At 39.6% G+C, this 22,930-nt stretch overlaps 1 protein-coding gene across 6 annotated transcripts in view; it reads left to right on the top strand.

The window, feature by feature from the left end:
• Window positions 1-22,930, top strand: part of kcnma1a (potassium large conductance calcium-activated channel, subfamily M, alpha member 1a) — a 149,125-nt gene that overhangs the window by 99,346 nt on the left and 26,849 nt on the right. For 3 of the 6 annotated variants that reach the window (XM_085369805.1, XM_085369802.1, XM_085369801.1), the window contains exons 9-18: window positions 309-400; window positions 5,867-5,977; window positions 6,077-6,182; window positions 6,560-6,642; window positions 6,729-6,798; window positions 7,687-7,842; window positions 8,318-8,427; window positions 8,617-8,685; window positions 12,650-12,736; window positions 12,831-12,907. In XM_085369805.1, the coding sequence (XP_085225931.1) occupies window positions 309-400; window positions 5,867-5,977; window positions 6,077-6,182; window positions 6,560-6,642; window positions 6,729-6,798; window positions 7,687-7,842; window positions 8,318-8,427; window positions 8,617-8,685; window positions 12,650-12,736; window positions 12,831-12,907 (961 nt within the window). Of the gene's footprint in view, window positions 1-308; window positions 401-5,866; window positions 5,978-6,076; window positions 6,183-6,559; window positions 6,643-6,728; window positions 6,799-7,686; window positions 7,843-8,317; window positions 8,428-8,616; window positions 8,686-12,649; window positions 12,737-12,830; window positions 12,908-14,289; window positions 14,299-19,364; window positions 19,539-22,896; window position 22,930 lie in introns of all 6 variants that reach the window. The other 3 variants (XM_085369804.1, XM_085369806.1, XM_085369803.1) reach the window with 2 other exon arrangements.

Genomic DNA, 22,930 nt, shown 5'->3' with positions numbered 1-22,930 from the left:
CTTTTCTCCAAAGAAAGGTTTTGGGTGTTAATTGCAGACTGACTAGCTGTCAGCTGTAACAAAATTATTGCCCACTAACCAAACCCGTTCTGAACTTTTAAACACTGGGGCTACTTCTTTTTTCCCTCCACTGATTTTTGTGAACTTTAGGGAGTCTCTCCAGGTAATGAGAGCGATGGGATTTACAGGCTAATATTTTTTTTATATCCTCAGAAATCTGGATTCACGCACCAATCGCTCCACAACCCACTCTGCGCCATACTAGTCTCTTTTTTAGTCTCTTCTTCTGTCTTCTATCTTCTCCTTAGGCCATGTTTGCCAGCTACGTCCCTGAAATCATAGAGTTAATAGGAAACCGCAAGAAATATGGTGGTTCCTATAGTGCGGTTAATGGGAGAAAGTAAGTATTCCAGATGGTTCTGCTGTTTTTCTGTGTGCGGTAGAACCCTCTCTGCATGCTTTTTTCTTTTTTTTTTCTATTCCATGCATGTAGGCCATGTTTGCTCGCTACGTGCCAGAAATTGCTGCTCTCATCCTTAATCGGAAGAAATTCGGAGGGAGTTATAACTCGACACGAGGCAGAAAGTAAGTTGAAATCCAGACAAGGTGTGGTTGTGTGACTAAGGTACACCTCCAGAAGTTGGTAGTTACTGGGGGTTAGTTAACTTGACTTTTTTAGAATGGTAAAGTTTAAACGCAGTTAAAGTAAAGGTACATTATGTCAAGTCACACTGCGTGACTGGAGACCTTGGCCAATAGGACACACATGTCCATGCCCTTTAATTCTCTCTTTCAGTCTTTCTCTTTCTGTCTTCTTCCTCTGTCTGCCTTTATCTATCCTCCATTCAAAGCTTTCCTAAAGTCATTTGTGTGCTTTTCATTTTCTTTCTGTGTCCTCCTTGAAACATCCTGTGTTGCGCTTTAATTTAATTTGGAAAATAGAGCTTTCATGACTATTACACTTTAGCCTAACAGGAAACTAACCTGTGGTGCTTCTATTTAATGTAACGTGTGCCCAGTGTGTCTCATCAATACAGGCTAGCCTACAGGGATTAATTAGAATCCAAATCAAAAAGCAACAAAACAGTCATGAAATCCCTACTATCCGCTTTTAAAGCATTTTCTCACAAAAAAATAGAAAGATTTAAACATCTGCAAGTGCATTATTATTGGTGGTCTTTTTTTTTAAGAATCAATCTCAATGAGCATTGCAGGATACAATTTCTTTTCTTGTTTTTTTGTTTTTCTCTTTACTTTTGCTTTTTTTAAATTATTATATGCATTTTTTTCCCTGCTTGAATTCGTTTTGCATGCTTTGTGGAATTACTTTTTTCCTTAACTGCATCATATCGGGCATGTTCTCTATGACCTGCAGTCTTGTGGCTTTGTCATTAATTGCTAAATGGATGATAAAGTCATCCTTCTGTTGTCTGTCATTGCTAGCGCATCGCATCATCAATGCCTGACATTACTCTGGCCCTGATCTTCAGTCAGCTCCCACACCCTGAATGCTGGATGCCTCGTTCCCATTGGAGGCTTTCAATTGCTTTTGGCTTGCTTTGCCTGCTTGGTTCGTTGATGCCCGCCTGGCTCTTATGTGTGTGTGGTGGTGGTGATGGTGGACTTTATCTCTGGAGGCTCTCATATTTATGTAAATGTGCGACTGCCCTCTCGCAGCCGAGGCTCCAGTACACTGTGAAGTATATGTGACACTGTGGTTATTATAGTGTTTGTACAAACGTGCCACAATACTTATTGTGAAGTTCTCTTCTCCTCTTCCCTCCTTGTGGCTCAAACCTTGAAATATTCAGCACACAGATTTAAATTAATCCAAAGGGAGCGTATACAGAACAGGGAAAGTGCTCTTTTCATTGTCCTCAGTCTCTTTTCTTCTAATTTTGTACGGCAGCCAGCATCTGCTACTATCTGCTGTCTACTCTTTCTCACTCTGTTTCTCTTTCCAATCTCACCCCCACCAGTTTCAGTCATTCTGTTCAGCGGAGCAGATTCTGAGGAGTCAGCAGTAGAACAAGACGTTAGGGGGAAAAAAAAGCCTTTGTGCAGTAACATTTGCCTGTCATTGAGATAAGATTGATGAAATGTTATGTTTGGCCAGTGACCTCAACCCAGGCTCACAGATGGGTGCTGAGAGAAGCCCTTGTCAAAATCGTGGATAGTTTCTCCAACACACTTTATTTTCTCCATCCACACCCCCCTTCCATGTCTCCTTCTGGTTAGAGTGCAAACATATTGTAACAATTGGAAGATATTCATCAAAGACTCAAGAGTAGCTACATTCTTTTACATTCTCATTTGGATATGTGCTTATAGGATGTAATGCAAATGAAAAAGTGGTTTGCCATGTGGATTTAGGATTTTCATTGGGCTTCAGTGCATTATCACTTCGCAGCTATCAGCCCACAATCCTCCAAATCTTGGAAATAAGATTAGGGGATTACACGTATCTGCCTGATTACAGAGCTCACAAACAATGAAGTCATGATACATAGTGAAGTTTATTAAATGTAGCCCTCATTTCATCTCTGGGCCTGGCTGCTGTCATTTGAACCAGGCCTTCAAAACTTATTTGGAAGTGAAAGGTTGGATTGGATCTGAACTGGATTTCTGTTTCATGCTAGCGTTGCTTATAGTACTCTGTGTAGTGTAGCATACACCCGTGAGCGTAATGACAGCTCTCAGCCTGTGTGCGCTGATATAATAATGACAAGTGTTGCGTTCTGTTGGCGCCCACTGCACTCGGGGCTCTGTGGTTTCCATTATGACTCTATGGTTTCCATTAGCCCCAACTTCAAGAGAGGACTTGGCATGAAAACTGGCTTCAACCCTGGCTGAACTCTGACACACAACTTTGAAAGTCCTCCATCGAGGCTACAAACTTGAAGCGTGCAGACTCGGAGACTTTCAGTGTCAGGAATTAACACGTATTTGCATATTCACAAAACATGCACCTAGTTGAGGTTCCAACACAATTTCATGTAATTACACAATGACAAAATGCACTAAGTACGTTATGTCTGTGAGCTTAATTTGATTGGCTAGTGTTGGTAACATTTCACCTAGCTGATTCTTGGCATTAAACACAGGAGATGGTGTTTATTCCTCCCTTTCTTTAAGTTCCCTGAAAGGTGATACACCAAAACAGGGAACACAGATTTTGAAACTGCAACATTTTCATAAAGATGATTCTTGCAGTAAGTTTCGTCACCCTAAGGATTAGAGCAGTACCAAGTGAGTGACCTCTGTTGCTGACGTTTGAGCTCTGTGTTTGTTCGCTGTATTAAGTGTATCCCCAGTGACATCCTGAGATGTTTCCTGGCTGCATGTTCTTGTGTGCATGCTCTGTAAAACCCATTGGATTTGATTAATGTGACTCTGTGCCACACCTTTTTTTAGTTTCTGAGTTGTTGTCTATGGTTTCTTGTTAAAAGAAAGAAACCTGTTCCCTCTAAATGCTATGTTTATTTGTTTTCCTTTGATTCTTTCTGTATATGTCTAGCTAAAACTGTACTGCACAATCAGGTTGACTAAAAAGGGAGATATTTAGTTTTTGGGTAATTATAAATGGTTGAATTATCTTTAATATCTTCCCCCCATGTCCTGTTTAACTAGCTTATGATCTTGGTATTCAGCTTGATGCCTTTTTTGGCACAGAGATAGAGAGGGAAACTAAGTAGAAGTAGGAAACCTTTAAGGATATCAAGTGAATATTTCCATCTTAAATATAAGGACCTAAATTAGTGGCGTGTTCAAGATGTGGAAGAAAAGTTTGCTTCCCTGATTAAAAACCTATTTAGAAAAATGCACATGTCACGGAGATGCATTTACACTTCCAAGTTTGTGCTTAAGATCCACAACCTCCATTGAACCCACATGAATCAAATAATTTGCCTTATAAATCTTTAAACTTCCTCTACCCTCGGACGAGCATCGGGATACTTGAATAGGAAAACATGACTGATTGTGTGTGTGTGGGTTTTTAAAAAAAATTTTTTTTTAACATTTCATAAAATGAGAGACTTCTTGTGCCAGATACTGCTGGCTGCCCACAGACATCCCAGCTCATCAGCTTGTAAGACCACACGGCCCTTTGCTCAGCTCTGGCCAACCATGCAATCACGACCGCTCATTAGATTCTCTTAAAGGACAGACGCAACATCTGCGAAGAACATTATATCCTGTAACATCCACAAACTGTCATTCCCTCAATATGCCCGTCGCATTACTTTGCCAAGTCCACATCAGTTCAGGTACAGGGCAGAAGAACACTCAATGATCTGGACTATGGTTCTCATCTAACATCAATAAATATCTTTGTTCCCTTTAAACCTGCCAAACTGATTCAGGTTTCAATAATGCTTTATACAGCTTTAGACATCAACTTTAAAGGCCAGTCTGTTCACCACGACTCCCTTCTTCTGTGTAAGCACTTGATAATAGAAATCTCTCCTACAAATGTACACGATAAGAACTTGGACTTCAAACAAATATGACCACCAATTTTTTTTCTTTATTTTTTGAAAAAGTAACTCAATACACCTTGTGTTAAGTGCAAAGCTGTCCAGTACCCAGGCACTCAAAAACTAAAGTGGTTCAATTGTCTCTTGGCACATCAAGTGGTGGATAAGGCCATTGTCATTACACAGATTGCCTTACAGGTCTCCATAGGGTAATTAGGGTGTCTGCCGAGTGTCCACACTAATCTATGTCAGTATTAGGTCTGGGTTTTACTGTGCAAGGCTTGGCAATAAGACTTCACAAATGACATTTAGCAGTAAGTCCAGCAGAGTAGCTCAGCTTACCATAGTGCAAATTAATCTTATGAAGGGTTTTAAATCCACATTAGCGTGATTGAATTAAATCAGAATTATTGAATGCTCGTGCTTAAAGTCCCTTTAATACCAACAGCCATGACTATGACTTTATTAGGAAGAAAAAACGAGATAAAGTAGTAAGATAACCTAATATAACAGGATAAAATGCAATGGAAATATGTAAAATAAAGGCAATGTTTTTTTTATTAACACCAATATTTGAATTCTTAGATTTAGGATGTTAAAATATTCGAGTTACAGAAGCACCACAAGTTTATTTGCTGGAACAATGTCCATCCAAACTGCCCCGAGTGTCCATAAAGTTGGCATAAATATGAAGTTGACCTGAACTTGATCACTTTATATTGTCGTCAGAAGATAAACAGGGACACAACCTCAAACCTCAAACCGTTCCAAACCTTTCTCACTCCCTTACGGCTGTAATCAGCCCCGTACAGCTTCTGACAGATCCCTCTGCTGTAATGCACTACCGAATCTTGCCAGAGACCTGTCAAAAACTCCGAGGCCCTGTTTACAATTCTTGTCAACCACAGGCCTCCAAATCATTTTGAGAGTTTTAGTAATGCTCTGTGTAAAAGCACAAGCATATTGATGTACATGTCTTTGTCAACATCTATTCAGCTCACAAAGGGGCGGTTTGGCTGAAGGGACAATTTTTTTTTATTGAGAACGGATGACAGTCCAACCACTGTGGGCTGTGTGATTATATCTTAGATTTTTTTTTTTTTCAAGTGGTCGCGAGTTGAGTGTTTGATTGTACTTGTCGTGCAGAATTTAACCACTTTCATTGCATCGAGGAAAATATTCACTTTTATGGCAAAAATGATAATTCGGTTAGTTGTTTGCTTCGAAAAGACATTTCTTGACATGTATATATATTTTTTTCAGTCTTTATTTGAGTTAGATGTTAGAGTGCTTTGGTTTGACTGATTATCTCTGGGAGACATGCCAGTGTCTGCAGTGATTTATGTTGCCCACTCAAGATGATTTCTTCACCCCCCTCCCTCTTTCAGGCACATTGTGGTCTGTGGTCATATTACCCTCGAAAGTGTCTCCAACTTCCTCAAAGACTTCCTACACAAGGACAGGGATGATGTCAATGTAGAAATTGTTTTTCTCCATAAGTAAGTTAATTTTGTCTTTCTCACCCTTTGTAGCTTAGCAACAAACGAACTATTGCATAGGAGCTATATTTATGTGCTAACCCATCTTCTTTTTTTTAGTATTTCCCCTAATCTTGAGCTGGAAGCCTTGTTCAAACGCCATTTTACCCAAGTAGAGTTCTACCAGGGATCGGTTCTCAACCCTCATGATCTGGCCCGAGTGAAGGTACCGGCTGGTGGCGAGACTCCTGGAGCAATGAAAATCCTTAACATTTTTGACAGCTGTTGTTGAACTTAAGAGTAGAAACATTTTTCACAGATTAGCTGCAGTTGTGTGCGTCACTGATTAGCAGGCTATAAACGTATTACTGTATAAATTCAGCTGACAAAGAGAGTAAAGAAAAAATGCAGAAGAATGATAATCTAATGATATCCATTTCAATTTTTTAGCCAAAATATATCAGGACAGAAGAAAGAAAGAAAATACTTTTTTTGTTGTTGTTGAGCAGATTTAAACCATCTGGTATATTGGATACTTTTTTATTAAATACAGACGTGCACTTTAATGTTGTCATATTTGTTTCTTTGGTACTCTACACATAGATCGAGTCAGCAGATGCCTGCTTAATCCTAGCCAACAAGTATTGTGCAGATCCTGATGCTGAAGATGCCTCCAACATCATGAGGTATTCTCTCTTCTGGACAATCAGTAACAACTGGCTTGCGGAGGTGTTATGTTTCCTTGCTCACTTTATCTGCCTGTTTTTCAAAGGGTCATTTCCATCAAGAACTATCACCCCAAGATCAGAATAATCACACAGATGCTGCAGTATCACAATAAGGTGAGACGTCTCGGTGCCCTGCATTGTGTAGTGTATGTTTGCTTCACTTCATCTTGGCCGCTCTCCAACCTTTCCTCACAGAAAGATTATGGCTGCAGTAAAATGGCAATCCTGTCAGCTTGAGAGCTATGTGGTGCTTTTAAGGATTCATGGTAACTTTGACATATAAGTGACTTTTTAAAGCATCCACTCGCTCAGCTGCTTACATGCTGTGCATGCTCCTGAAGAATGGACCTCACTTTTTTAAATGAAGAATTAATAGAGCAGCACTTAGCATGGTAAATAGTATTACAGGAGAAAATGTGAGCTTTTGAAAATGTGTCTTTTATATTTAATAATTGTGTGTCTGAAACACTGCATCTGTCATATGACATGGCAAGGAGATATGCAAATATGTATATATTTTTTTAAATTGCTGTGAATGATGCCCTTTATGTATGGAAACTGGTACACTAACTGAGACTTGTACATTGTAAGGGATTTACCCAGGATGCTAACTTTTCTAGTAGTTAGCTGACTTTAGGAAAGGAACAGCTCTACATTTCTAGGATAAGCTAGTTAGTTTTTATTTATTTTATTGTATGCTAAGCTAACTGGCTGTTTATTGTAACTGTTTAATTTAATTTGCATTCACATGTTTGCATTTCAGCTTTGAACTAATTGAGGTAGATCATGTTAATTAGTGGACTTTTGTTATCCTGAATGTTGGATTTCAATACCACCGCATAAAGCCAAGCTAGCTTACCCCAGTTTCCAGTTTTTATGCTAACCCAGTTCCCAGTTCAAGCAGATATGAGGGTTGTATTAATGTTATCTGTTCCAAAAGAAATGTGACTCATATATACAGTTTTCTGTGTTTCTGACCTCTCTAACTTTCATGTGATGAAGGCCCATCTACTGAATATTCCAAGCTGGAACTGGAAGGAGGGTGATGATGCTATCTGCTTGGCAGAGCTGAAGGCAGGCTTCATTGCGCAGAGTTGTCTGGCCCAGGGTCTGTCGACAATGCTAGCCAACCTCTTCTCCATGAGGTCCTTTATTGAGGTAACAGAGTGGACTATTGACGAATGATTTCTCACATTGCATTTTTTGCACATGAGGTGATTTATTAAGGGATTATAGGCTAAATAAGAAGGTTCTCTGCTGACACATGGACTAGGTCTGTCAAACAGTGCATTCCCTAAAAAAAAATTGACATCTCTGTCCAGAGACGGGCTTCCATTAGTGTGTTTTCAGTCATTCTGGCACATCATATTTTATTGTGTGACATGTCATGTGGAATCTGTTCAGTGTTCTCTGCGGCTTAGAATTGAAGAGGTGCTTGCTTCTATCAAAAAACTGTTCTCATGTCATAAAGATGATAGATCAGCTTATAATGACCAGGCTGATGTTGTGCAGTGGGACATCTGCTGACCAGATTAGGCTGCTTTTGGAAGGAAAACTGTTCTTTTTTTTTTCTTACTTTTTTTTCTTAACCAACACATGTGACATTTCCCTGTTTCATTTTTTTTTTTATCAGATCGAGGAGGACACATGGCAGAAGTATTACCTTGAAGGAGTGGCTAATGAGATGTACACAGAGTATTTGTCCAGTGCCTTTGTAGGCCTCTCCTTCCCCATGGTCTGCGAGTAAGTATCACTCTTTGATCAACACGACCACTCTCAATGGTAGGTAGCTTAAAAATATATATAATGCAAAGTAAGAATGACAAAAAAGAGGAGTGTTGGGATGTAAGGCTGTGGATTTTAACGGTTTTTGAACACATCAGTCATCTGCTTATATCCTGCTCTTCTCTAATGAGTGCACTTGTTTTACAGGCTGTGTTACGTGAAACTGAAGCTGTTGCTTATTGCCATTGAATTCAAGTCTGAGCAGAGAGAGAGCAGGTTGGTATAGCGGATCTTTCCGGAGCATCTGATACAGCTGTGATAACAGTGAACTGCACTGTACTTTGCTAAAAGTAGATCTTCTAATAAGATATCTCGATTTTTCTTTTCCTCTCAAGTCCTCTTTGCAGCTTGTTATCTATGCAGTTGATATTCATTTTTCAGATCAATTTGGTGAACACTTGAGCATTATTGTGTCACCATGAGGTACTCCCTATAATAAATAATTCAGTATTTATTTTTTTCTGAGCTATTACCCTCTTTAAAAAGCAAATAAATGGGATTGATATTGGCCAAGGATTCGGGTCACAAGCTTTTAGGTAAACCTTGCAGGTATGCAGGACAAAAAAAACTTGAAATGTGGTTAAACTGTGATTGGTTTCAGAGAAGTACTAGGTACTGCACTGGATTAACTTCATGTTCACGGTCCTTTTTCAGAGACAAACTTCACACCTAAATAACAAATTTGCTTCACGTTTAAATTTCACATAATGTGTCTCCTGCACTTTTTACTGTGCTCCTGCTCTGTCTTTATGATTATCACTAACTCTACATGAGTGCTGGTTTTATCACCAATAACGACACAAAATGCATTTTTTCAGTAGTCTCAATTTGCCAAATCCCACTCACCCTTCCCCATTCACCTGTGTCAAATGTTTGTGTACTAACGAGGTTGCATGGTTAATTTAATATTAATTAAAGATGATGTAAATTCTAGTTGATACTAATTGAATACACTTTATATAACCCAGTGGGCTAAATTGTGTCCATGGTCCAATCACTTTCAAGGTAGTTGAGCTTTTTCTTTTACGTTTTTTCTTTTTGTACATTTTATAGTGACACCCTAGAATATTTTATTTATACTTTCAAACCTTTTATTAAACATATTCTCTGCCCTCTATGTACTTTTTGTAAAAGATGAATAACTTCAAACACTGTTTTTTCTTCATTTTTATGACTCTGAGTTGCAAGGCCCTCAGACAAAGACAAAGTTGCATCACACGCTGCCATATAATGAAAGCATAGCTTGTAAATGGGCAGAGAAGCATTAGCAACAGCTATATTCTCCTCTTCTTTTATATTCATGATAACTGTTTGATTTGAGATTTTTTCTTGTTGTTTGCAGAAGCCGAAAGCGGTATGCCCTCTACCTTATCTTACTTCCAAAGTTCCACCCAATCGTCACCACTTTAAAGCTTCTGACTTTGGGAGTTTCCCCAAGGATATTTTTCCAAACACTATCTCACAGGCCTCTTTTTCTAACTCCTTTTTATGGTGTCCCTTGTGCTTAATGCACTAACTTCTTTGCAGGCAGAGAGAGGATAGATAAATTGGACATGTTTGTAGAAGTGCTGTTTTCTTTTCTTTTTTCTTTTTGTCTTTGCTGTTGTCGCTGTACCAAGGCCAAACACTCACCCTCTCCATATCTACCTCTTATTTGATCTTTTCATTTTTGTCCTCAAGCAAACTCCTTTGCTCCTTTAGTTTCTTTCTCTCACACTTTCAGTTCTTTTTCAGTGTCGCTCAGTCGTTACCCTACTGTTTCTTAGCTTTGACGAGCCACGTTTTCCACTCATCGGTGTTTAAAAGTCTTCACCAGAACAGTACAGTGAGGAGTTTCTGTATGCATATCTCAGACATCAGATATGGTGTTGATAGGCACTGATATCCTACAACTTTGGATATAATCTTTAAATAAAATGACTGATTACACGCCACTGCTGTAGGCGGTGATTGATATAGCAGTATGTTTTTTGTTGTTGTTTTTCATGGTTTTATTATACCAGCAGCACCTCACCAATCTTTGTTTTTTCATGATTTTTTTAAGACACTAGAAAAGGCATGGAGCTGTTGATTTTGGATAGCATTGGGTTTATCCAAACTGAAGTTTTATTTATGTGGCCCACATTTCACTCTTGCATCCCATCACCCTCTCATGTCCTCATTCCCAAATGTGTATCCATCTGTGCATGTATGCGCGTCTGCGTATGTGCAATCACCTCGGAAGGGAGAGTTTGTGTTTTGAGTGTGTGTGCGTGTGCGAGTGCGGAGTTTTGTGCGTCTCAGCCACCGTGTACAGTCATGCTCGTGCGTCTCTCGAGTAGATGTTCTTAAGTGAGGTCACTTCCTGTCAGTTTGGTGTTTGAGAAACAATCCAACTGCACAGAAGTTACTGCAACCGTCTGCATCTACGTACCTGTCCCTATACCTGTACTGCAGTGGCTATGCCTTTCTGTTTTATTATTGTCCTCCTCATACTGTTTGGTAACTGCATGCTACGACACTATCACATAAAGTGTTTGATGCTTGCCTTGTTGCTCACAATATGAGGTTTTGATGCGTCTTCTTGGCTTTTATTCACCAGTTTGCACACGACTCAAGAAAAATGTCTTGGATAGTTACACCTGTAAAATCTCAGATTTGGGCAGCAATGTTTGTGGAACTGTCTTGATTTGATTGGTTTCTTTGTTTTATTTTTGACTAAAAAAGCATGCCAGATATAATGCCTGTTAACTTCTCTGGGGGCCATTCAATCTGAGCGTATGTTAGGTGCTATTTTACTTCTTGCAGTATGGAAAGAAAATTCTGATCTGCATGACTGGTGCAATTTGATCACATCCCAATATGTATATGGATTCAATTGCTCCCTTAATAGTTTTTTTTTAATTTCCTCCCTAATGTAACCTTTTTCCAGAGCTCAGAGGAAAGATGTTGTGCGATAATATACTTGTTCCCTTCTCCCCCGAATCTAGACCTCACATACTCTTTCAAAATGAATGACTAAAATGCCGTGAATAGTTATTACACGCGTAAGTGTGAATCAAGTTGGTAACACACAATCAGTCGAGCTTTTCTCGTTTATCAATGTTGCAAATTTACAAAAGCTTAAAATGTAAACAGAGCAGCGAATGAGACAAAAAAAAGAATCAAGATCATCTTTCATCTGGGCTTGTATTTTGAAAGAGTGACCCTTAAAGGTTTGTGGGTACAGTGTTTTGATATCTTACTTCACACTCACTTCATTGATGATTGTTGCCCACAGGTAACCATTAATGACCGGGGTGTGTGTGCGTGTGCGTGTGTGCATATTTGTGTGTGGAGTCTACTTTTTGTCTTAGTCTAATTAATGGGGAATGATACAGCCAATCACTTAAAGTACCCTTGACTATTAAACCAAATCCCACTTTATCACAAAAGAAGCGAGTAATTATTATTTATTACAGTAACACATTTCTTTTAAATCAAAATATAATGAAAATGATTAAAGCAGTTTGTACTTAACTAGACATGCATTACAAGTATTTGTAATGGAGCAACACATTTGGACCAGTCTTATTTTCCCCTAGCAGAGTCTAGAGCAGACTCAATTGTAAGAATTAGCTCAGTATAATAAACAGAAAGAGCTGTTCATTCCCTTGCATTCCACTGTCAAGTACTAACTGAGATACACCTACTGGACATTCTCTGTACGACAGCCGTGTCTCAGTGGACATCATAACATCTGTTCTGACTAGATGACTGCATTTGAGTGCTGAGACTAAAACCACTCCATGGCCATAATTTTAATTCTTTCTGCCCTCGTCCCTCTACTTGTATCTCTCTGTCCTTCTCTTCCACCCCCGGGGCAATCCAATGCCACTTCGTAGAGAAAAGAATTAAAATTCAATGTGCGATCATTACTGTTGTACATTTTTGTCCATCCGTGTGAGTATCGCATCAGTAAATTGCCTCAAATCAGAAGGAGCAAGTGTGTTTGTGGTAACTTACAAGACACACGTAACAAAGGGAAGGATAATGTGTTTAAAATGATGCAAAAAAGGAAGCCCGGCAAAGTCCAGATTCAATTTTAGGGCTTCAACAAGTGTGTGTACCATTCCTCTTGATTAGCATGTTGTGTGCATGAATTTTGTGTATGTCCAGATGTTAATGAGCATTATTTGTCTGTATGTCTTTGATTACCCAGCATTCTCATCAACCCGGGCAACCATGTCAAGCTGCAGGAGGGAACACTGGGATTTTTTATCGCTAGTGATGCCAAAGAAGTAAAAAGGTAATTGGGCCATCCTGCCAAACGGCGGGGTCACTAACCGTGTCAGTTGACAAATGAATAGGAGCGCTAAACATGTTTACTGTGTCACTTTTAGAGCATTTTTCTACTGCAAAGCTTGTCATGATGACATCACAGACCCCAAACGGATCAAGAAGTGCGGCTGCAAGCGACGTGAGTAGCTGTGCCTTTATTTTGCCCCACTGGCACCCTTCCTTCCCTTCCTTCTCACTCCAAAGACCAACCTATGGGTCTCGTCTTTCTCTTTATTCATAGGTGTGCACATGGTTATTATGCCTTTCATTGTGTTGTTGTTCTTCTTGTACTCTGAATCTGTGTTTTAAACATTATATTGCCATTATACTCTTAGGGAAAGTGTTTGTTATTGGTCCCATTTGAGCTTCCATAACCTCCATTATAGTATGATCATAAGTCAAAGCACTTTTGTTTCTTTGTCAAAATGTAGCTGTTGCCATCTTTAAATGTCTATTCATCTTGCTTTAACCACTGAATCACCACTTTATTTGCACAAACTGAGACTGTATTGCAGTGAATGAAATGCAAAGTGCTAACATGTAAGTAGAAAGCGTAAGAGTCTAAACCAGGCTTGTTTCTGTATCGCATTTGAAACATTAGAAAGTAGAGCAGATCCACCAAGTGCCCTATGTTGCAATTATAAAGGATGGGTTCAGGTTCTGCCAGTGCTTTACCTGCTTCACCTAGTTTAATGAAATTCAGCCTGGTAGTTTCTGAGTACTGATCACATGCTGTGCCTCAGCCTCAGCTTGGTGGAGGAATTAGGAAACCTATCCTCTTACTTACATATGAATGCTCTCAGTGAAATATTTTAAGGCTGTTTCATTCTTCTCAATTGTTTTATAGGTCACAAATGTTATGGATAGGGTTGCTAGCTGTTAATTTTCTAATTTAGCTATGCAAACACCCACATCAAATCAGTGAATGTTTTATGCAGATACAACATTACCATTAAGGCAGGAAATGCACGCAAATACATCCTGACCTATGTGCAGGCGACACTTGTCAGAATGTGTTAGCTGATGGATAAATAATTCAGGTTAATATTCTATGTTTCCATAAAAGGTCACAGGCTGTTACGGTGAGCAGTCCATTACAGACATAGCCTGGTTTTAAAATAGGTACCCTCCAGTTCCTTCTTTTGTCTGTGCCATTTCAATTATTCAGACGCTTTCTGCTCTGTCAACTCAATAGAATCAACAGGTTTTTCACACTCTAGTTTTATTTACCACAACTATTTACCTCTGTTTGCTTTCCTACTATCTCCATGTCTGAGACTCAGCTGATGGCGTTATGTTTTATCTTATTACATTTGTTGCTGACAAGAGAGTTGCATTAAAAAGATGACAGTTCCATTACTGTAATGGGATTCTGTCCAACTGTATGTTCTGTTCTGTCATGTTTTGTTCTCTTCTGTTGTTTTTTCCCATGTTTTTTTATGACCAGTGACACACTTTTGATGTATTTCCTTCCCTGCTGCCATTGGAAAACACCACTTTATTTTAACTACTCACTGGTAGTGATTTATTGTGAGTAAAATGAAAATGGGTGTCTAATTACCCAGAGTGCAGTGCAAGTGTTTTTTTTTTTGTTTTTTTTTTATTTCTCTTCCTTTTCAGCAAATAGTATATTGTATCTATGTTGCATGTTACCGGTGTAGCTTCTGCATCCCTCTCCTCGCCTCCCATTTCTACACCGTGCTCAGAACAAACTGAATCCAAAACAGCAGATATTGAACTCGCACCAGCATCAGGCCTCTGCTCCTCAGAGGCTCAGCCGGCTGATGATCTGATTTGTTGGAGATGACAATTAAATAAAGCGCTACACGATTGGATGCGGCCGATGAGGTGTGCAGTTTTTGCTCACTCTTTGATCATCAAACCAAACACGTATTTGGCATTTAAAAGCCAATCTGCTGCGAGTCTTGTGTCATTACATGTGATTAACCTCTTTATAGTGTATTTGCTCAGAGAAAGAACAGAAGAATAAAAATCTGAGATGTCGTACATTAAAAACAGATTTAGAGGAACTAACACACGGGGGAAAGATCTACTGCTATTTAAAATGATCTGCTTTCTGTCAAAGGTAGTTTTGTGTGGCAGAGAGCAGAAAACGTCCTTCTGGGATGTTCTTCAAATCCTGTTAAGCTACGTTGCCAAAACACAATCAAAACAATCTGGTCTCCCCTTTTACCCCCCTTTGCTGTGATCTCAGCCCCTTTATAAACTCCGGGCCCTGGCCCAGCCTGGGCTGATGTTTCAGAGATCACTGGTTCTTTTCAGAACTGCACGAGCCTTGTGCCTTTCAAACACAGACTGTCGTTGGGCCATTTTGTTTAACTCGCTTTACTGGGAGACAAGTCTAGGATTAATACGCGGCATTGTCATAATTTTCAGTTCCCACTAGATGGTAGTGCCGTGCCAGAGTCTTGTGCGGTAATAGATATCCATAGTTAAATGGTGATGTCTGTAGAGGAAACTCTAATCCCCTGAGACCTGTTCAACAAAATTGCAAGGATCAGATGGGTGCCTTTTTGTTTTAGGATAATAAATCAGTTTGTACGGCTTTACAGATTTATCATCCTTAACATGTTATTTCACATTGCTTTTATATCTATATGTTACAATATAAAGCAGGGTATGGGGAGGGGTGTGCACTTGTGTACAAAGTTGGCTTTTTCAAGCAAAAAAGTATTTGTTTTGTCCACTTTTATGTGCCCCACTCTGACAGGATACTGCACTCTCTGTTAGTTATTGCTCAAAGGTTCACCTCTTGAGCCAGCAGTAATCTTTTTCCTTGCACTGTTGCTGAATAAGGAGGCTTTAGGTGGATATCAGAATGTTGCTTTCTGTGGGACATCCTTCATATTCAACGTAGCACCCTGATAGCTTCTGTTTACAGAATATTAGTGGTTTGTAGGCAGTAGTAGCCAATCAAGCCCACACAGACAGTTGATCAGGGTCGCTGTTATGTTGAATCTTCAGTTAGGAATGCCCTGAAATGGACACCTTGTCATCCTAAACCAGAATCTAGGTATTTGTGAAGTCAGAAGTAAAATACATTGTCTTTGTGTGTGTGCGTGTGTGCGTGTATGTGTCTTCTGTCTTCCATTGCTCCCCTTCCATTTGTCAGAAGTCTACATTGTGGTATACACACTCATGGGCTGCTGTTATTAGGTACACCTGTGACGCTAAATGCAGACCAATACAACAGCTCTGCCATAGAGTCTACTTTTATTTCAATTCTTCATCTTACTCCATTTGTCCACTTGATTACATGCAAAGAGGGTTAAAGACTGAACATGTTTACAGGCCAGAACGTGACAACTCACGTTTACTTAAAAAATAAAGAAGCCTCGTAAAAGCAGAGTTTACAGCAGAGCTGTTGTATTAGGTTATGTTAGATTTCACATGTGTACCTAATAAAGTTGCCAGTGAGCCCACATAATATGTTCCAAGCGCCCAAACAAAAACACCGAAGCAAAGAAACTTCAGCATGACCTGACGGCCTCACTGCACTTGTCCGCCATGTTCCCAAAACTGTTTCATTACTGTGAACAGTTATCTGTGTACTTCTCCTTGTTGCCAGGACTTAAGCTACATTTCCTGCATGCTTTCCACATGCTAGTAAGGCACATATGCATGTCACAGGATACAGCAGTCCCTGATGCATTCATCTTATGGGATATGATCTGTGTTTCCCATTCTTTCCTTGGCCAGGAGCTGAAAACATATTACTTCATTCAAGGTCTTATTTTCCAATGTGAGTCAGAGTCAAAGATGCTGAAAGGTGCCAGACAGTATTAGTCTGCTGTCTGTTTACACCTTGGCAATGAGAGAATGGGGACCAGGGACTGTTTCTGTCCAGAGTCACAGCAATCTAGAGATGCTACTCTGGGGACTTTCACTCCCGCTTCCCTCAGGGTTCAAGGGCTTCACACACCACTCACACATACACTTGGCTGTAGGCTGACTTTTGTAGCTAAAACTTTTGTCTGGCGTAATACTACTTTTACATCCTTTTTTACTTAATTAGCACACCAGATCGTCATCTTGCCTGTTTTCTACTTGGGCGATGATTGAAAAGAAACATAAGTGGACTGGAACCATTTGAAAGATTCACTGGGCTGTATGTGCTGAATTGATGCACACAACAGCGAGCTTGAAAAAAACAAAAACGTAGGTGTATGTAAATGCTCAAATGCTTTTATATTGTATGTTGGAAACGCTAGTTGGGAACCAGTTTTGCTGGTTGGTTGAAAGACAAAATTACATGTATTATAATTAGAGATGGACCGATCCGATATTACGTATCGGTCCGATACTGACCTAAATGACTGGATCGGATATCGGAGAAAAATAAAAAATGTAATCCGATCCATTAAATATCACGAAAGCACCTCACAAAACTTGCAACACGCCGTAACTCACCTCAGAACGTTAGCACGTCGGAGCAGTATGCATCACGTGATAGAGCGGCTGTGGCATGCGGGACCTGTCGGTGGTCTGGATAGCATTTGGAGCTTCGCTAGCAACCTGGCATTTCATCTCCGACAAAGTTATCCCCGAGAGAAGTAAAGCAAGTGTGTAAGTCCATCTCTGAATGTTTGTAAAGCATTCCTGCGTTAAGCTTAACGAGCGACTGCCTCTTCTTGCTGCTACTTCAATCGTGAAACTGCTTAAATGATCAGCTGATCGGCTTTTCTGTCGCGAGTCTGTCTCTCGTTTGTTTTTGGTCCACTTTGCACCAGAAAGAGGAAACCAGCGGCTGAACAACAGCAGCACGTTTAAGCTTGATAAGCTGTTGTTAGAATGTATTTAATATTACTTTCTACTCGAGGATCTTTTTCTACGTAGCTGACGCTGGTAACTGTGCAGGGGCGGATCTAGCAAAGTTTAGCCAGGGGGGCCGATAGGGCATTAACAGGGAAAAGGGGGCACAAAGACATACTTTTCTTTCTTATTCTCATTTAAAATGTCTAGCTTTTAATAAATAATTATCTGACACACAAAGTTTTAATTTGATGTAAAATGAATAGAAGTCAATTACTGTATATAGTGACTATTAAGTCTAATATATATACCCTAGTAAGCTATAGTACTTTTTCCTTTGGGAAGGTACCATCTGTGCAGTCTGCAATTTTGTTGAAGAAAGATGTTGAATCTATTTAATATTTCTTGAAAAATAATTGATTTCTGTGCATTTTTTTTTCACACTGCATCAAATTAAGGTTGATTACGTCGATTAAGCATCATGAGGTGGCGCATGAGGGGTGGTTCCCTATTTTTTATTTAATTATTTTTGTTGTTGCTGGGAGTTGGAACCCTATTAGTTAGGTTGCTTAATATTTACGCTAAGTACTCTTTAAAATACCAGAATAGGGAGGATGGTGTAGGTCTAAGTTTATTAGATTGATCAGTATTGCTGAACTATTAAATTTTTTTTTTGTACACAGGTATAACAGAATAGCTTTAGTGTAGTTGTTGTTTTAAACTTGAGTATGAACTTGCAGACTTGCAAAATGCAGCAAGATATTTTAAAAAACAGTTTTGTTGATTAAAAAACACTATATCGGATTCATATCGGTATCGGCAGATATCCAAATTTATGATATCGGTATCGGTATCGGACATAAAAAAGTGGTATCGTGCCATCTCTAATTATAATGGCCCGTGAATGGTTATAAATTTATGGTATACGGAGAACATTAGATAAATTCTTTAAACGGAAATTCAGAATTTCCCAGGTACAAACTAGTGTTTAAAATCAGGCACACTGCAAACAATTGATAATTTGGGGATATTAAGTAGAGGATCAAATTAATGGTTATTTCTTCATTTTCTTGTGAATTATACTTCCCATTTGTATCTTCAAACATGACTTCAAATTACATCAAAACAACAACTGTGTAACTAACACTTTAGCGTGTAATAATACCGTTTAAGCACATGCACATCAGAGTGAAGTCCCTTTGGGGAGTGCAGCAGTGAAATTACAGGTTTTGAATATAGCATGATTTAGCCAGTCTAGCCAGTAGACTAGTGTGATGCCTTGGACAGAACCGCTACAGCTGCATGATGGGATACAGGTACGTGATCCACTCCTTTAGCCAAATGGATAGAGGATGTACAAATGTATGAAACATTGTATGAGGTTTGCTGCTGAAGACATTGCTCATGCCTTTCTTCCCCGAATGCCTCCCTACCCTCTTCCCTTTCTCCCCACCTCTCTTTCCCACTGTTATAATTTTGCCTTTTTGACTTGTTACAGCCTTAGCGCACAGCTTGAACTCCTAAGAGAATCACCAGCATTATGACTGTTGTATTTTTAATTGATAATATTATAATAATAGATAATGTGTCCAATTTAGAGACACTTTTAAAATGGCAAAATGAAATGTGCCGGCTGACTTGTTAAGGTAAATGTAACTCTTGGAGTTTGTTAATATAACTTGGGGCTCAAGCCTGTGGGAGCAGGTGACTAAGGCTTGCACTTTCTGATGAAGTTACCTTCCGACTTCCCCTAGATGTATATTTCTCCTTTTGCCATTAACCTGCTGCTTTTCCTCTCCTCTCATCCCAAAACATGACTGTAGCCAAGATGTCCGTCTACAAACGAATGAAACTGGCATGTTGTTTTGATTGCGGCCGTTCAGAGCAAGACTGCTCTTGCATGTCAGGCAGTGTACATAGTAACATGGACACCCTTCAGAGGGCCTACCCACTTTCCTCTGTCTCTGTTCATGATTGCGCAACCACTTTACGTGCCTGTAAGTTACACCGCCCAACACATGCTGTTACGTGTCTGTGGTGTGTGCTCTGTGTATCGTACCGTGTACCATACCGTACGTGTGTGCGTGCGTGCGTGCGTGAGGTGTAATTTGTTTATTGTGACCCCATTGTTTGTGTACCCGTGGTCTATGTGTTTCTGTGTTGTTTTACATTTTTTTTTCTATATTGATCTTATTTTTTTTTCTGTATCTATCTCTCTCTTTCTCTATATCTGGTTAGATTTTCTTTGATTTATAGTATGTGTGGTTGATAAGTGGTGACGTGGCTCAGTGGTGGTGCTGTAAGTACTGTAGATGTTAGACATGTGGCTCCCGCATGCGGCACCAGTCATGCAGTCGTGTGATAATGTCACTGTTGGAGCGTGGTGTTTTATGTCTCTTTTTAACTGTTTCAGGTAAGATGTCTGAATACACAAAAATGAAAGATTTTATTCTGCATTTTAATGATAACATTTGTTAATTGTGCCTTTTGTACATTTACTTTGAAGACTCTTTCAAACCTCTGAGTTAATCCTTTTTTAAGTTTGTACACTTTTCAGTTGACGTAGGTTTTGCTTTTTTCTGCATTTTCTTTTAACCTTGATGAGAAACTATACTAAGATTTTGGCTTTGCTTTCATGTGGATTTTAAATGAATCATAAATGAAATACCGTTTAAGCCTCTATCATCTTGCCAGGTCTTAAAAATGATGAGCAGGGCACAGATAATAATGGAACTGAAATCAAATTTTACTTATGCAACGGTTAAGAAAACATACATGCATTTCCCCCCCACATTAATTGTATTGTTCAGACTTGTATTTCCTGCACTTCATCTGTCCTGCAGCCATTGATAGTTTGTCACATTTATACGGTAGGAACGTGGCAGTGAAATAGGAAGGAGGAAAAAATCAAATGAGAGAAAAAGAATGCTTTATGTAGCTGGGAAGAGTACAAGAAAATAGATAAAGGAACAGCAAAGAGAAGGAGAAATTAAAATCAAAAAGGAAACTATAAAAAGTGCTTCTGGCTTGATAAAGGAAAGGTAAGAGGCCCGAGGCTCCTAGAAGATCGCCTTAAATCTGTTTTCCTTTTGAGTGGATGGGAAATACTAAATTGTTTGTCAATTAGACATGGCAGCAGTAGGCCTAGCTATCAAAGCCTTGGGTTCAGACATACAGATCTGATTTCCTTCTCAACATTCTCCCACCGTCTGCCGACTCAGCCTAGATTAGTGTCAAACATGCCATGATGAGTTTGGCTTGGCCTCTTGTAGTTGGGCCTGCGCTGATATCCCTCGGTACCAATTACTGGCCATTACATGGTTACTGATCTCACTTCTCCCTCAACCCCCTGTAGGATTTCAGGAAAGCCTCCTCTGTCTTAGATTTCTTTCTCTTTTTAACCCTGACTTCATCTGAACAAAGTGAGTTTAGTGAAGGAGCGCATTGGGCTTTGTCAGTCAGGGATTGTTGGATTTCCTTTCCCTATTTCCTCTTTTTTTTTTTTTTCCACCAGGCTGAGAGGATAAGACATCTTTATCCACGATGACTTCATACGCTTCTGAACTAATTTTTTTCTTGCACTTTGATTATTGATCTCTTGGATAGCACTGCTTCGTTTAAGCTGCTGTTTTCCTACACGTGCCAAATTAGGGCCACATGTCTGTGTGTAGCACAGACAGCTATCAGCAAGTTAGGATGGCAGAAGTATACAACTGTAAACTGCTTTAACGACTAATACAATATTTATTATGGCAACTTTTAACACAAACTCATTAAATGAGTAATGATATGTATGCAGATGAAGTGGTTAGAAAAATGTAGTTCTCCATTGTTCTTTTTTATTATAGGCAGTTAACATATTACTTTATTCTAAATTCTTTGGCTACATCAAGAGGTTTTTTTGTCTGTAAATGAAACAAGTCTTTTTTGTGACTTGACTTTCACTATTTTAGAAAATCTTTAGTCAGTTAAGAGGTTTCAACTTGGTTTGCTAAGCTCTGGACAAGGGATGTGGGCCTGGGGTTAGGGAGATGGTTTCGGCTTGTCCACAACCTTCTGGGCTGTGTATATGTGCGCATGTGCACATCTTGTGTGCGCAACAACATGCACTTGTATCTCGGTGTCTATGCATGTGTGTGAATCTGCATCTCATTGCTGGGGACCTTATCCATCCTGACACAGAAATTATGTTTGCATTTTCCCAGCCCTGCTGGTTCATCACCAAACTTGCCCTGACAGCTCCTGTCCACCAGGCAGACCTCCACCCCCTCGACCACCCTCCCCCACCCACCCTGTCCTACGCCGCCTCGCAATGCCCCAGATGCTAGCCAGTTAGTCTGCCGCCTTTGCGGTGCGGGCAGATTGCTAGAGACAGATGCCAGGGCCACTGTGGGTCTCTTTTTGAGGATCTGTGTTATAGGCCAGCCCTGGGCCCTCACTGTGACCTTTACTGCTGGAAGATACTCTGGGAGAGAGTGGGGAGTGTCAGCAGCTCTGAGTTCAAGTGCTTACTACATTAGTAGTTCTAGTGGTACCGGTCTTTAATATCTTCTTGGTCAAGGTCAAAAACTGTAATTACCAGAGAATTAACTGCACTGGCAAAAGTGGAGACCTTTGTGAACCCTTTAAAAGTACAACCCCAAAGATCGTGCACTGAGCTCAAGTTATGAAAAAAAAAACCCCTAATTTTTAAAATCTCTATTTGTATAAGACTTCTGGACTGCATGCGAAAATCAGGTATCTATGCATTAGTGCTCTGTTAGCGCAGCTGTTTTGAGCAGCTGTTGTCTGTTTTGGATTTATACATGCACTGAAGTATGTATTCGTTTTCTTTATTTCCCATTGTGGCTTTATTTGTTCCGCCTCACACTTCCCATCATTTTTAGATATAAAAACCCCCCACGAAACTCTATTATAAAATGGGGAAAAAATGGAATTGCTAAATCTACACGGAAATGATGTGACATGTAATGTAGTTCTTTCCTTTTTTTTTTCAAATGTATTAAAACCAGCCATTAGACCGTCATTACATCTCATTACAGGTGTAGTACACTTTCCTAAAAGCATGGCTCACTCTGTGAATGGACAGTTCTTTCATTCATCTGTCTGCCTTTTATGTGCCATCACATCATACTGTAATCAGTGCCACCATTAGGGTTTTACAGTGATTTTTAATTATTTATACTTTCATTTTTTGGTTTGTGCCCTCATACCTTTTGGTGAGACAACATCAGATTTACATTTGATTTAATTTCCATCTACGGCTCTTATGTTGATGTCTTTCCTAATGTGTCTCTTTCATTACACCCTCTCTCCTTGTGTGTGACCTGCCACTTGTCTTTGCATCCTCCCCAGCCAAATATAAGTATAACGGATTTGTCAGATCACG

This window comes from Diplotaxodon limnothrissa, linkage group LG13 (assembly GCF_057381915.1).
Source record: "Diplotaxodon limnothrissa isolate DT_005_m linkage group LG13, D_limnothrissa_male_GT1.1, whole genome shotgun sequence".
Taxonomy (NCBI): Eukaryota; Metazoa; Chordata; class Actinopteri; order Cichliformes; family Cichlidae; genus Diplotaxodon; species Diplotaxodon limnothrissa.
This window is presented reverse-complemented; position numbering and strand designations above follow the sequence as displayed.